This window comes from Macrosteles quadrilineatus, unplaced genomic scaffold, assembly GCF_028750875.1.
Source record: "Macrosteles quadrilineatus isolate MER2022 unplaced genomic scaffold, UCM_ALF_1.0 Scaffold_9__3_contigs__length_116548681, whole genome shotgun sequence".
Lineage (NCBI taxonomy): Eukaryota > Metazoa > Arthropoda > Insecta > Hemiptera > Cicadellidae > Macrosteles > Macrosteles quadrilineatus.
This window is the reverse complement of record NW_026542602.1, coordinates 1444156-1460095: the sequence shown is the minus strand read 5'-3', so window position 1 is coordinate 1460095 and position 15940 is coordinate 1444156. Positions and strand designations below refer to the sequence as shown.

Below are 15940 nucleotides of genomic sequence, written 5' to 3'. Positions count from 1 at the left end.
TTTGCTCATTTAAACAATTTTGATGACGTTACTAAAATATGGTAAATAAGTACTCAGTAACATATTAACAGGGTAATAGGTTAGGTACACTTCCGTATTATTTATCCTATAATGTTAAATAACAATTAACCACCTCTATCTCAAACATGATGTAGGTTAGGTATACATTAAAAACTCATTTGCACTGATAAATACCTTACCTTACTTAACTTACCATAGTATTATTTCCCTACCAAACTTTACAAAAGTAAAATTTATTTCCAGCAAAAAATGGGGAGAGCCGTTCTTCACTATCTGTTGACTCCATTGACAGCAGAAGTTGTACAACTCCGGAGACCCACCGCAGGTCCAAGTCCATTCTGAAGAAGCATGAGACTTGCGCAAACCACAGAGGTCGGGCTAACGATGACCCGGAAACCGAGAAACTGATATCGGACTCAGCCTCGGGGGCCGGCTCAGACTACTCACCTGGCAAGAGTCCGCCAGCACTCAGAGCTATAGGTTGGGACGCAGTTAGACAAAACTCTATAAAAATACACTTAGAATACATGAAACTAACCAAACATATGACCATCTCAATGGGGTGTTTCTTTTTGGTGTAAATAAGGATTAGTTACGCCAGGATTAGTAGATAAGTATAGTTCATGTTTCTTCACCTACATTTCTGAAACTAAAACTCCATAATCTGCTGTAGGTCTGCATCTAATAAGACAAAACACATCTAAACAGCTTAATCTACTGAGGTCTTTTCTGGTAGACAATTAGAAGATTTCAGCGATCACTAAGAACAGCTAACTCAAGCGACGCTAAGCGTAGGAAGAAGAAATCTCAACAACAATACTCTTCCTTGACAAATTCTATTGATATGTATAACCTTACTTTCATATCGAACTCAAAATAGTCATTATGCACCTAAGTCCAAAACGACCCAAACATAACCAACAAATAATAAAGTAAATGTACAAATTGCTGCAAGGAAAATCATTAATTGCTGCACGGACTATAAAACCATACTCGAATGTCCAACAAGCAAGTATCTTGTCATAACACAAATTTAATTTTGACAACCAATAGGCTTAGGCCACTCATTTATCGTAATGTAGAAGAATTACTTAGTCCCACAATAGGGTGTAGAATCATCCAGTGCCAACTATACTTATACGTTTTACACTTACTATAATTTTGAGGGTCAATACTTATCTCAAATCACTTTCAGGTCCGTTGCGGTCACCCAACGCCACCAAACCTCAAGCGCTTCCCATCAAGTTTGTCGGGATCTCCGGCGCCGCCTCCAACAACCCCTCGGACATGACGTTGCTGCAGGAACTGCTGGGCTCGACTGCGGCTCCCCCTCCACTATACATCTGTCCTCCGCCGCCTCCCATGGAGCACTCTCCCACCGAGGAGACGAAGCTGCTGCTCCACCACGGTGACTCCACCTCTCACCATCCGCTCCACTCCTCATAGCAGTCACAGGTGAGAAATAGCTCATGTGTCTCCATTCACCCAGAGAAGTCCCCGATAGTATTTCAATTGGTCAGTTCCTTGACAATGAAACTTTAAACGTCCCTTTCCCTTAATTTTATGGGTAGCTGAGTGGTAAGCTCGTCTTCAAACCTGAAGGTCGCTGGTTTGATTCCAAGCAAGATCTTTTCTGGACCCAAATGTCATTTGTCAATGGGTTATCAATTAATGAGGCTATCTGACATAAGGTCAACGTTAGACAGTAACAAGGGGGTTTACCCAACAACAGGGTTTGGGCTGTTCCATAAATAAGATGAGTAGCTGAATAATTATTTTAACTGAGAACTGAGTTGTTTGGTAGAAGATGCGTCCTTTTTTTTAACCCTAGAAGATTAATTTACTAAGTGTGATGTGGGGAAATCGAGGAAATCAGTATGTTGACCAACATCTTGCTGATTGTTACTGCTAATCAAAAAAAGATTAATTTTTGGTCACAATATCCTATTCATGAACAAACTCGGCAACATGTAAAACTAAACTATAATGAAGCTGTATGTAGATAGAACATCCTATGTTGAAAAGTAACAGTCTGGCTAATGTATGCAATTGTACTAACATATTGTGTACACTTTTTACAGAGATGAATTCTACAAAATTTGTTTGAGGAACTGTTAAATGTTCTAATCAAGTTGCTGTTTTGTGTAGGGAGGGCCATGCCCCGACTCCACTCACAAGCATATCGGCAGAAAAACAACGACCTCCGCTGTAGTCGTCAAGACTTCACCCCTTCAAGCATTCCGTAGACTTATCGAGCCAGACTCAGGGAACGAGTGTCGTGCGAAAGCGAGTGTTTGTATAATAAAAACTCTGTCACACCGTGCTCTACTGTACATTCGTATTGGACTCACAACTCCTTTTTTACAAGTTTTATTTTCCTACCTAGATCCGCAAAGCTGAAATGTGTATTATATTATTGAAAATCGTTTCTGTAAGACAAAACGAAAATGTAAAATTGTTTCTGCAAAATAAAATGTAAGTAGGGAATTAAGGTTGCTCAAATCGAAACAGGCAACTTTCAACTAAAGCGGTGAAGCTGGTTGGATCGCGTTGCTGTATTTTGTTACGTAAGCTTACAAAACGTTTCCAGTTGTGTTACACATTCAATGAAAGGGATCAAATAGCGTAGAAGCTGTTGTAGTGGTTATATTTTTAGGCTGTGTACATATCTAGTTACATGATTACCAATTTTATCTGAAAGTTGCATTTTGTATGATATGAATCATATGTCGTTGATTTCTATTATGTAATCTATTGTTCCTATAATTTCTGTAAAAATAAAAAGTAAACCTGCAAAATCTAGCTTTAACAAAATTGTGTTTGGAATTTGACTGTTCAGAAATTCCCGTTCAAGAATTTAAATTTTAAACAGAATATTATTGTACGATTTTTAATTATTCTGCACTTTAAGTTGTTTAAAAAAAATCAAATATAAATTGAATGACAGAGCTATTAAAACCAGAGGATGTGTGTAACGATCTTACCTGCAAACTTTCCCATGAGTTTTGTGTAAAAATTATACTTATTTAAATTTACTCTAAAGCACCAATGTTACTCCCAATAGTAATTATTGTTAAGACCGCATTGAAGGTAAAGTAAAATCAATTCAAGTAAGAAAATAACTAGATTTTCTAATTGATATCTGCTGCTAACCAGAAAAAAACCTCACCATCATGAAGACAGTATAACAATTTTACAAAGAAAAAATCTCAACACTTTTTTACAGTTATGTTCTTCTCCAAACAGAAAACATGATTGGAAAACACGACTCATGTTATATTTGATCGTTATAAACAAATCCAAAAACAAATTCATTTGCAGAATATTCTTATGTACCGGTTTTCGTTATATTTTTGACAATGCTAACATTGATGAATCAAAGATTTTAATTAGAGTTTTAATCAGATACAGTTACGGGTATAAATTTACAATCAATGAGAAAGTATTCCACACAATTTACAAAGAGTTGTTTTACGTGTTTGATTCACAGTGTGTTAAAATTTATGTGTTTACTAACAAACCGAATTACAACTATTTATCCACAAGATATGCTAAGTTTATAACGGCCTATATTCGGTTAAGCACAAAGTATTAAACTATGCTTTAACATTTTACTCATAACATTCCTATACTTTAGTATACTACTTTGCTGAAATATATACTTATAAAACAAAACATAAAGTTTCTGATAAGAAAACTAAAAAAACTAAAAATTGTTGACTGATGTTCGTTAAGCTAACTTTGGTACTTAGTAATATTGTTAAATTTGTATTCAAGAAAATAATTAACAATCTTTTTGTAAATATAATAAATGTGATTGAGGAAAAGGTTTTATGTTAGAAGGGTTACAGAGTTTATGGGAGTTGTCGGTTAACTTGACCTAAGTCAAATTGTTTTCTTAAGCTATGTTTTAGGCCTAATTCCAACCATGTCTTCACCTACTGTCTATTTCATATTTAAATGGAAGAAAACATTTGTTACATAACTAAACCGGTTAACATAACATTAAAAATTGAATCAGGCAATCAAGTAAAATGATTTAGCTTTAAAATATTGAAACAGCAATGTAAAAAATAAAACTATTGTACACAAACAGATATACATACCTAATACAAGAGGTTATTGCTTTTTGAAATGACACACTACATTTCATTACAACGAAGTTTAAAAAAAAAAGCATTAAAACTTGCGACCGGTTATTTAATGCAAAAAGTTATAACTCAAAATATATATTTAATTTGAATAAATGCTTACTTTGAACTAAATACATCAAAGGAAAACCACCCCTAATTGTGTGTTAAGCATTAATCTTTTGAGTATTGACAGGACTACACATTCCATTTCTATGTTAAAGTTGCCGTCAAATTTGGAGTAAAATGAACGTAGTTGAGTTGAGCCGTTGACGATGAATGAATTAATAAATTATGAATGAATGGAAAATGGTATTTATTGGCACAAAACGTTCAGAGTTGTAATATCTTGACAGATTAAACAATCTGACAGTGATTTATATTGCCAACTTTACCCAGTCAAACTGACAGGACAGCTTATTGTAAGCTAAAGCATCTTTTACAACAACTATATCTTAGGAATAAAAACTAAGGGAAGAATTTTAGACTGTAGTACACCCAGTGATTATCCTTCTACATGTTCCCGCTTAGCATTTTTTAAACCAAAAAGAACATGGCTGAATGAACCACTCGTCTGCGACTGTCTAAAATTCATTTTTCTCCGTTAGTTTTTGTTTTGTTGATTTGGCGTAAGGGTAAAATAAGCTGTAGTTAAAAAATTTCCTTTAAAAAGTTAAGTACGTAACTGTAACTTGGTTAAAACGTTACCATGTTTTATCTAAATCAAATCAGTGATTTACACATAGAGTTGGTAGCTTGATTCAATTAAGTTTATTTTTATTCTAAAACTTACATGTTTTGTAAAAATTCTAAACTCATCCTCCATATATTCAGTTTCAGCATTGTCATGCACCATCTAGATAATCAATTAAACTTTTTAGAAATACTTTACCAACAAAATATCGACTTAAAATTAAACCGATAAAAATTTAATCAATAAATACAATTTAGACTTCCAACTAAATGAGAAATAGACAGTAACAATACAATATGCCCTGTACAATGTTACGCCCTGCAAGCAATATATGTGCTAGTGCCTGATGGCCTCATTAAGTTTGTCATTATGTCCGACAGTAGGCGCTGCGCATGTACTGTATGTATAATCTCACACTAAGCACCCGTTGTTACTATTGGTGCAATCAGTAAACATTTTTTGAATTATTTCAACGTTTACCGTTTTTTCACCCTGTCTCACAGCAGAGTGTATGAAAAAGAATGTTTGTAAGGTAAGTATTTTTATTTTGCATAGTGGCACTATATGCTAGACATCGTAGCAGAAAAAAGTAGATGGTTGAGATGGTTTTAGCATACTATGAGAATAAGTAAAAATTCCACCACAAAGAACATACTTGATAGAAACCCCGAAGGCAGAAGACCACCTTAGCATCCTTAGCAGAAGCTAGGATGGAGGGATAAAGTACAAAAAGACATTAGAAGATTGGGAAGGAATGAAAATTATGCTCAAGAAAGAGACACCTGGAGGCAGTGCATGGGCGAGGCCAAGTACCTCTTAAGAGTCTTAAGGGTGCGCTTTACCTCCACTCGGAAATCTCAGCTCAGGCTTCAGTAGCTATGTTTCACCATTGGACAGCGCTGCGAGAAGTGCTTGCAGACGTTTCAAAGATTACTGTTTTAGAATTAACAAATAATGATAGCTACACATTTTAAATGGCTTATAGTAGTACAAAGACCCATCTATAGTTCTGCGTTTTTCAATAAATGTTCAAAAAAACATATTTTTTAATAAGTTAAGGCTAGTTGAAAAGACCCTTTTTTCTTGTACTACAACTCAAGTTTATAAGGTGTGTATTTAAAATAATTGAAATATAGAAACAAAGAACTATAGAAAATTTCATCCTCTTTAATATGAGACCTTAACTTTGATTCTACCTTCAATGTAGCAAGTGAAAACAGAAATCTTGCAAACCCTTGCATTCGGTTGCACGTCAGGGGTAAAGCTTAAGGTACCAGTGGCCACTCCAGTAAGTAAGTACAATGGCACTAACAATTAATTCTGGCTCCCCTCTATAAGGTATAGAAAAGTAATAAAAATCATGGGTATTCTATGATCTTAATAAATATGTTAGAAAAATATGAATTTATGATTACAAAAGTACAATTTACGTCATCATACTAGTTGAACTTTGCTTTAGTTTAAGTGTTTTCCGGTCTTATCTTCTCTTGGCTCCCGCTAAGTAGACCATCTTACCTGATCTACAGAGAAGTAAGGTACGGTTTTAGAGGTTTGGACTGCATTCCCTAACGAGTGTTCAAAATTTATTCAAACAAAATACCACAAGCGTACACACTAAAAAAATTAAGTCCTTATATAAACGGAGAATACTAGGGGCAACCAAGTTGTTTCTACTGTTGAAAAATCTAGAAGAGGGATATAAAGTTGTCAGGGAAGCCAAGTGGTTATGGTCTTCAAGTCTAAGGTCGCTGGTTCGATTCCAAGAGATTGTTAGCAGACTCCGACGCCGGTTGTCATTGGACTATCAATTAATGATGCTTTTTTAGCAATCGGTTGACGTTAAATAGTTAACAGGACCAGAATTAGGATCATTTCCAATCAAAAAACATGGTAAAAGTTTTTTTTTATTATATGGACCTGGGATGAAATTAAAACAGAGATGCCTTTTACGATATTTTTTATTCAAAATATCTAGTGCTTAGCCAAAAGCTATAGTGAAGATAAACTCCAAACAATAGTAAAAATATTTCAGCTAGAACTGTCGTCTTATCATAACTCTCCAAGTTTGAGTAACACCAAACCATCAACACAAGGAATTACATTTGGCCATTTTAACAACATTAAAACAAATCAAAACAATCAAATACAAAGGAAATACGACTCATAAAAACAATATTATGTATCATTGAAAAAATCATTGGTTTAAGTAAAAGCAAATGTTCCTATTGATATAGAAATATATCACAGGAAGGAAACCAACTTAAATCTGGAATGATTTGTTCGTCATGGAATTCTTTGTCAGCATAGGATACCTCATTATAAAATGGGCGAAACGTCTGGTTATGTACACAGTATAAATACCGACTTGCCACGGTTCTCACTCGAAGACAGAGAATTCAGTGATGAAACCGGCCGCTTAAGCCTACGAATGAAGATGATTGTTTATGTTCAAACAAAGATTAAGGCAACATCTACTTTAGTTTAAAAAATTATCTAACCGTCTTAAAAACAAAATATACTCATTGTAAAAAATACTAAACTCAAATTAAAATACAAGTAAGTAAGTACAATATCCAAAACAATAAACTATTTCAACAAGTTGATTATTACTGATTATTATTATTATAATGAGCTTCAATATAACTAATACCCGCAAACCTATGGAAATAGTCAATTAAGTCGGTCAACTAATAAAATAGTTCTGTCATTCGAGTATTATAAAAACTAGAGCAGCATCACCCTACAAAGTATTGTTAAATATAAATCAAATAACATAAAAGATAAACATATCCAAATAATAACACGAAATAAATACACTCGTACAACTAGTTGTCTTATATTTTATCTTAAGTACACTATATTATATATCTTTGGCAAGTGTAACAAAATCAACAAAATAAAAACATTGTATATTTGTTCATCTCACTCTTTTATCCCTACATTCCATATTTACACAATAATTTCCTACTAATCTTCATCTGTGTCGATGTAAACGTAAACTAATCACAAACAAATTTGTACAGTATGTATTACAATAATTCTATAGAAGTGGGCAGCTTATGTTTACAGTGCATGAAGATCAACTGGATTATTTGAAGAGTAATGAAAATTAATTATATTTTGTTAGCATAAGTAAAAGATGAGCGAGAAACTACTTATTAACTTCAATAAATGACACAGCTTTATGTCTAAATGGACTGTTTGCCTTTTAGTTGTACATTACCCTCGTGTCAACATCTTTTTACATATTTACCATTAGTATTAAAATTACAACAAAAAGATAAGTAGTTGAGAGTTTTGTAATAATATATGACTAGAAACTTCTGTGAGCAATTATTTATGATCAACGTCGAGTTTTATGTTTTGTTATTCGGACTCATTTTATTTAAGCTATAACGATAAAAAAAATTCACAAATGTTTTAAAATTTGAAAATCTTGATTCAATGCATGATTACATAAGTTTTCAAAGGTGTGATAATTTAACAAAATATGTTTCACTTGTATTCTGAAGTTTTTCTTCTTGAAGATAGATGAAATTAAACTTTAGAATTTTTTTAGTTTAGATATAAAAAAAACTTTGGTGCTTTCATTGATAATATTTATTTACAAATGTAATCAGTTAATATTATAAAGTGTTTTCCTAATACTTTTGATTGAAACAAAAACTAAGTATAATCCAAAAAGTGTTGTTCTTAATTAAAAGGTAATCAAACGTTAAAGTTTTTATTTTGTCAGTTCAATTTGACCATTATTATTCTGACATTTCTTCACATAGGTTCATCATACAAAACTTCATAACTTTAAGAACTACTCAGGAAGAAAAATAACTTTTAGATTACTATTAAAAATTACACAACCTTTTGTCATAATGGAAAAAATATCACGACAAACAAAAATTGTGTTTTTCCGACGGTTTTCAACACGGGATACAAATACTTATTACCGACAACATTTACAGAGTTTAAAACCGTCTAGTTTGTATTACAATGATAGCTGCACCACGTTGTAAAGATATTATAGACACAAGTCAATGCTTTAGCAGAATGAGAATATTCTGTACCAATAATTACTGGAATTCATCATCTGAGGAGAGCAGCATAGTTTTCTCGTTGTACCCCGAGCTGATGGTCGCAACTCGCTGGCTAGGCGCTGTCGTCTGCTTCTTTGGGTGGGGTGTATGTGGGGGGTCGTCGGCGTCGTACCCCCCTGCTCTGGAATTCCTTTGAGCCCCTCCTGTAACTGTGGAACAAAATATTGACACGCAGTAGAGAAAATGGTTGTATATTTTACTGATTGCGCGAAAATAACAGCAACAAACGTTCTTAGGACCTTCCACTGTTACTGTATAGTATGTTACGCTACAGGATGAGAAGCAGTAAAAGCATCATGGTTCCAGGATTTCTAGTGAGTACCTACCTGGATATGTCATATACGATACTTTTTGCCACATTACCAATAAATATACATTATTTATAATTTTAAAAAAAATGTTTGCCACACTACCAGTAACAGATACAGGATAAGTAAAACACAACCTCTATCACAACACTCTTAAGTACACTATACAATTTTAACAGAATCAACAACTATTTTAAAAGGTTACGTTTTTAGACCTTTTCAATATTTATTTTGTGATAGTACAATGTGCCTGGCCAAACGTGTCTAATATTTATCGTGTAGCTCAAGTGGTACGTGAAACCTAACCTACGATCACTAGTGCCATCTTGTGCTTAAACTGGCAAACGCCCCATTCAGCTGACGGTGGCATGGTTGGTAGCTACTACTGTTTGTACTAAGGAATTGCAATGATGAGTGTAGTGTTGAGGTATTTCGCGGGTTCGAATCCCGTAATTGTGAATTCTATATTGAGCTTGCTAATGTGTGGCTTAGCTGGAGATGAGGGTCCACCTTAACACGTACGCGGCGGCACGTCAAATTCCGGGCGTATCCCCAGTGCGGTGCAGCCCGCAGCGTCAAACAAACCCGATTGCCGCGTGTGACTGGCTTTCCAATTTCGGTCTGACAAATAGCAAATAACGTGCGAGGATGTCCTGCTTTAAGACGAGAGTCAACGTAGTTCGCTAAACACTCACAGATAGCAGCACTGCTTGGAACATAACCGGTCCCATGGGAATTGTATTGCCAAATGGAGGGAAAAAGGCGGGACAAAAAGTAGATTTTTGAGATTGCCAGAGGGAGATTTTCGGGGAAATTTACTACCAACATACACCACAACAAAATACAGTATACTATTGAGCAGTGCTGTGCGAGGTTTCAAGTTTCTAGCTCTAATCCTGGCTTAAAAATAAATCATTTCATACTGCATTGCAGCTTGGGAGCGGACGCACCCACCAGGATGGCATTAGGGTTCCGTGTGGGAGCGATCGCTCCCATGCCGCCGCGAACGTGTTAAACAATGCCCGGCTTAAGTGGATTTTGACGGAATTACTGAGTTAAATAAGGATTGCACACAACACACAACAGCTGTTTTACCTCTTTTTACATTGGTATAGAGGAGGAGGAATCAGATTTTTCTTGTTTGGCTTTTATTTTGGTTGAAAGCACAAAAAATACTTCAAATAACACTCACAAGTCTTGTTAGTAAACAGAATAAGTGTAAATATATTATTACCAGTGTTATTTAAGGTATTTTTTGTGTATTCAGGTAATTTAATATCAAGTAAGATGCTGATAAAGAAAATATTTATTTTGGTGTTGAAAAATAAATATGCTAAGACATAAAAGGACATAACCTAAAAATAAAATATTAATAGAGGAATTTAAACAGTTTTGTTGTCAATGGGTTGAAAATTTTGTGATTCTCCATACAAAATACTTCTGACATGAACACTAATAAAAAAATGGTGAGTTTATCATGACAAACTACAGCTTATTGATCTTTCTCCAACGTTTTACTGTTGTAGGTTGTACAGAATTGCTGCTGCAACACCTCAAGTTTAGAGATATCAAGATTATCTTCTGTAATGGAAAATGGTGCTTTAATACTTAAATAGAATGGATTAATTTAGTGAATTGTTGGGCCATTGGATAGTGCGACGGACTACGAATTCATGACAGCAAAGTCGTGGGTTCACATCCTCGTGCTCACCACACAAGCTTTATCAGTACGGTTCACTCTTGCACTGCACCGGCTCGCCCATTACTTCAGTGGATACGTTACACACAGTCCCAAGGCCTAGTGTATTGGCAAATGCATGGTTAAAAGAAGCTGCCAGCCTCATATTTATTTAAAAAAATATTAGCTATCCCTGATTAAAGGACTTTAAACAAGTGGTTCTGGCTAAAAAATCTGCTGATCTCAGACAGCAACAAAGCTCAACTTGTCCATCCAACACTCATCCTTCAATCATCTTTGCTTAAAACACACATCCTGGTGTGTCAGCTTCATATCTTATCTTATCTTGAACCATTTGTAGAAATGTAATTTTGCCATGGATGTTCTTTGCTAAGTTGCCATAATATTTTACACATCAAAATCATCAAACACATTTTTTATCTAATCCTTTTTTTTAGATCAATTAAATGAAAAAAAATTTCTGCAAGTTCTAAGTTACAAATTATCAAATTATGGAAACTTAATGTGAAAATATGCATGCTTGACAAACTAATTTATCATTTCATGACTCAAAATGTTACATAGATTAAGTATTACGTGTGATCATGGTGAACCATAGGATGCATTTTGTCTGTAGGCAATACAGACGTTAAATGTTATTTTCCTGAGTTAAATGCAGTGCAAAGTTCTCGTCTTGCAAACATGTGGGAGGAAAAGGTTACTAAAGCATTGACTCTGTTTAAGCCATCAACAGTAAAAAACCAAATCAAATGTTTGATAATCCAAAAAAATAGTTGAAGGTCAACTCCCCCCGGTTCTCAGGCATAAAATTAAAAAAATTTCAGATCAAAACTTACCTTTTTAAAATAACAATTATTAGTACCTTACTGGTTTTTATTTTATTTTAAAACATATCCACGCTTGGATGGCGAGGCCAAAAACCTTTTGGGGTTTGAGTGGCCGCGTAGGTAAGGTAAGTACCTTCCTCGACATTAAAAAATATACAAAGACCCTAAACTGTTTAAACCAGAATAGCGGTTAAACCTATAATCATCTCCCTCTCATAGTAAAATTGGGAGCATTTCATGCAATTACATGTTTTATTTTACCACGTGCTACAACCTTTTTAAGGGAACCAACGTAACACTGTTAATAAATGGATATTCAGCATGCAACTGACGATTATTTTAAATCACATGTCTCATACCAAATTCTAGTACAGCTTACAGACTTTTTCCACTCATCAAATTCATTATTCAACTACGATTCAAGATTTCTTCGTTTGACTGGACAAGAAGTAAATTTATGAAACACAACTAATATTTCTGAAGTCTTGGTCTTTAAAAAGGTTGAGGAAGGTTGAGATAACTAACCGAGCTGGGAGGTCAAAAGATTTGACAAGGTGCCGCTGAAACTAGGCTATCATAGGGTACACCCGATTGTTGATGTAAAAGATTTTTTTAGCGAATTTCCCTATAGGGAAGTAGCTATTACCGTAGGTGGCACGGTAAGACCTAGAACCGGGACCGATTTACTTTTTCATTTTGATGTCCCCAGAGGCCAAAAACACCATTCGTTCAAATTTTTATATATGTATATATATATATATGTATATAGATTTATATATATATATATATATATATATATATACGTCCGTGAACGCGATAACTTGAGTAATTTTTGTCCGATTTTGATGAAATTTGGTTTAAAGGTGTAAAGCGGGATAAACTTGAATGAGTTCGCGAACCATCACGATCGGACCATGGGAATGGGGCTTTACGGGGGGTTTTATGGGGTAAAAATTGGTTTTTCTCACTTTTGACCCTCAAAACACAAAATTTCCAGATTTCTCTTTAAACCTTTTTAAAGAGCTTAAAAAAACAAATAATTTAGTATATAAAAGTATTTTTGTTCGATTATTAGTAACGGAGAAAATTAAAAAAATTGTAAATTTAAAATTCCCATGTTATTCTTATGGAGAATATTGTCAAATGTTGTAGTTTGCTTGTTTATGGATATATTTTGATCAAACTTGACAAATTTATTTATTTTGTACTAAGCTATCAAAATTTTACTCAAAAACACACTTTATTAGTTTCCTTGTAGCAGCAAACCTAGGTACTCGTTAAACCTAATGTTATTAAAATATATTTAACTGAAAATCAATTTAGACAAATGGAAATTCGCTTAGTTGGCAGGTTTGCTGCGGCGGGGGTATTTTTATTTTACAGCACAAAGAAAGTTCTATATTTTGGAAGCCCTGTGTGTCCCAGAATTTAAGGTTTAAACCAAAAGAATGGTTTGCAACACCTTACATTTTAGAAAATATGAAGCTAACAGACAGTTTCACCCAGGCCTTTAAAATGCTACGTTTACCACATTGAGTTATGTAAACAGCTGATTTCGCAACATCCTAGTGTGTTCCAGGATAAGATTTGGACAAAAGTAAAATGTAAGAAACATTATAAAAATAAAATGAATATTGTGATGAAGTAAAAAAAAAAACTTAATGGATATCTTTGTGTGAAAATGGGTTGAGATCACAGGATGATAATTTATTCTTTAGCTTCAACTGCACTCAATGTGATCAAACGTATTAAGTAAAAAATTAAATCCGTTAGTTATAAAAAGTGGGGAAAAATGTTATTGCTAGATAGTCAAAATTTGATGAAAATGGGCAAAACAAATTGTAAAACTGGGGTAAAAAAAAACCTATGAAAATCTAAAAAATTCTACACTTAACAACTCATGTTAATAATGTCAAAATCTCTAAAAATATGAGCAAGTTAAAACAAATAACAAGCAAAAACAACACTAGGGGTTACATGCTAAAAATATAGAAAGGAGTAAAATAAAAATGAGCACACCGTTACATCCAATTAGCTATATTTAACCTATAAATCTAAATAAATACACAACTCGTTACAAAAATTACAATATCTTAGAACAAAATACTATGTTAAACGACATAAAATCCTACACATGGAATGTGTTTTTAACTTATGCTAAGAATGTATTGCAACAGATATCCCATGAATCGCAATATACAAAGCATTCACGAATTAAAACATATCACAAATATAAAAAAATAACCTAGACACTGAATATTAAGTTTGTTCGTGCATTTGATTTAAAGCCGTTTTATATGTTTAGCAAGATTACAGTTACTTTAAACATTTAATGTACTTAAACAACTAAACAAAATTAAACTGCTTAAATTAGGCCTACATTGAAAAATGAGTGATTCAGCTAGTTTAGTTTCTAAATAAAATTCAGAAAAACTTTCAAATTTAGTTTTTAAGTAAAATTTATCTACTTTAAAAAACCTTCTATTCAAACTTTTAGTTATATTTTAATTCCCTAAGTTACAGCAATAGGTTTTATTTGCCAAGTCAACAACAAAAAAATACAGTTTTTAAAGCAATCAAAATAAATTATCCTTATGTTAATGCATATTTTATCGAGGACAACAACAAAGCCCTATTTAAAGCCAATGGTTAACAGGAACAATAAAAATGTATGTAATGGGTACAAAAAATAATAAGATGTATGATGAAATGAGGCCAATAATGTTAACAAATTTACACAAAATAAGGCACTTGGATGATATAAGTAAATTGAAACTAAGAAATATATCAAATCTGGTTGGTAGAAATAATTCTGCTTCAAGATTCAAGCAACGATTTTTTTTATGTTTAAAGATAGTATGTTATTTCTAAAGGATATTGTTCTTTTTCCTATTATAGGAGAATACTCTGCTAAATACTGATATAACTCAATAGTTAGTCGGACTTATCATAAGACTAAGCTAATACAATACTTACAATAAAATGTGACAAGGCTAAACAGTAACATTTTGATTGTATAGCAATTTTAAACTGCACAACTACTTTATTGTACGATTGAAAAATATAAATACTGTAAATTCAATACTAAGTTTACTCTCGAGCAGAAATGTGATATGCTATCCTTCCAATCATACCAACCAGGTTTGAAACGGGGCAAAATACACTGAATTGAACGTCGTAACATGCGAGGAAAGAGCAATAATTGCATGCCAACGCAACGATCACAGTCATGCAGCAAGACAGGGGTGCCACTACGCAGCACACAGGGAGCAGGTGCGCCAACTACGCAGTTCACAATTTGTCATAAGGCTGATTGGTGGAAGATCCGACTTCTGCAAAACAGAGAGAAAGTCATGCAAAGCCAAGATTGGACGAGCTAGGTGAATGTTGATTGATAGAGGAATAGTTTGGCTTTAAATTATAAAAATAAAAATAATCTTATCAGTAGCGATTTTAGACTAAAATAACTGTTGCATTGAAAAATATTAATTTTCTTGCATTGTTTTGCAGTTATAAAAATTAAGGGTGTTATGATTTTTAGCAAAATTATTAGTTTTTAAGCCTAATTTAGGCTTTTTAAGGAAAGATTTTATTTTAGATAAAAGAACAAAAGTAAATTTTCCAGAAGACTTTATACAGCTTGTATCATCTTGCGTTTTTTATCAAAAGTACATCACCAACCCAGATTAAATGTCCAAAGCATTGTGACTAAGTGAAATTGTGTATCGAAAGTGCCTACTTGCTGTGTGAATTAGGAAATCAATATACAAAAGATTGAAGATAGAATATTTCGTCATTAGACCCAAAGGAATTTTTTTCGACCTAAGCTCAATTTTAATAGCCGTGGAAAAGATGGTGTCAGAAAATGAGCTAAGCTCAAACACATTTTTCTCTGTGAGATGAACAATATTTTATGTCCTACTGCACCATTGTTAAAGCAAAATAATTTACAAACGGAAATTTCGTACATTGTTTATACCTTTGTAAATTAGTTCCCAGAATGGTTCCTTTTTTGTTTTGATACAAACAGCTGATACTGTTATTTATATGTATTATGTATCACTCCACCAACACAATATTTTACTACCAAAGTTCTTTTACTTTTAAATTTGTCTGAATGTCTAAAAAGTCGTATATTTTCATTTTCAGTTACATATTATACAATACAAC

The 15940-nt window shown here is 33.4% G+C and overlaps 2 protein-coding genes across 7 annotated transcripts in view; one reads left to right on the top strand and one right to left on the bottom strand.

Moving 5' to 3' along the window:
• LOC129002277 (potassium voltage-gated channel protein Shab-like) overlaps positions 1-5314 on the top strand; it is a 49589-nt gene extending 44275 nt beyond the window's left edge. For all 5 annotated transcript variants that reach the window (XM_054429959.1, XM_054429961.1, XM_054429958.1 and 2 more), the window contains 3 exons: positions 265-501; positions 1217-1476; positions 2170-5314. In XM_054429959.1, the coding sequence (XP_054285934.1) occupies positions 265-501; positions 1217-1467 (488 nt within the window). In that variant the 3' untranslated portion in view covers positions 1468-1476; positions 2170-5314. The remainder of the gene's footprint in view (positions 1-264; positions 502-1216; positions 1477-2169) is intronic.
• Positions 5315-8521: 3207 nt separating this feature from the next.
• Positions 8522-15940, bottom strand: part of LOC129003140 (transmembrane protein 184B-like) — a 38586-nt gene continuing 31167 nt past the window's right edge. The window contains exon 9 of one of the 2 annotated variants that reach the window (XM_054431384.1): positions 8522-9085. In XM_054431384.1, the coding sequence (XP_054287359.1) occupies positions 8913-9085 (173 nt within the window). In that variant the 3' untranslated portion in view covers positions 8522-8912. Of the gene's footprint in view, positions 9086-13791; positions 15103-15940 lie in introns of those variants that run through there. The other variant, XM_054431385.1, reaches the window with a different exon arrangement.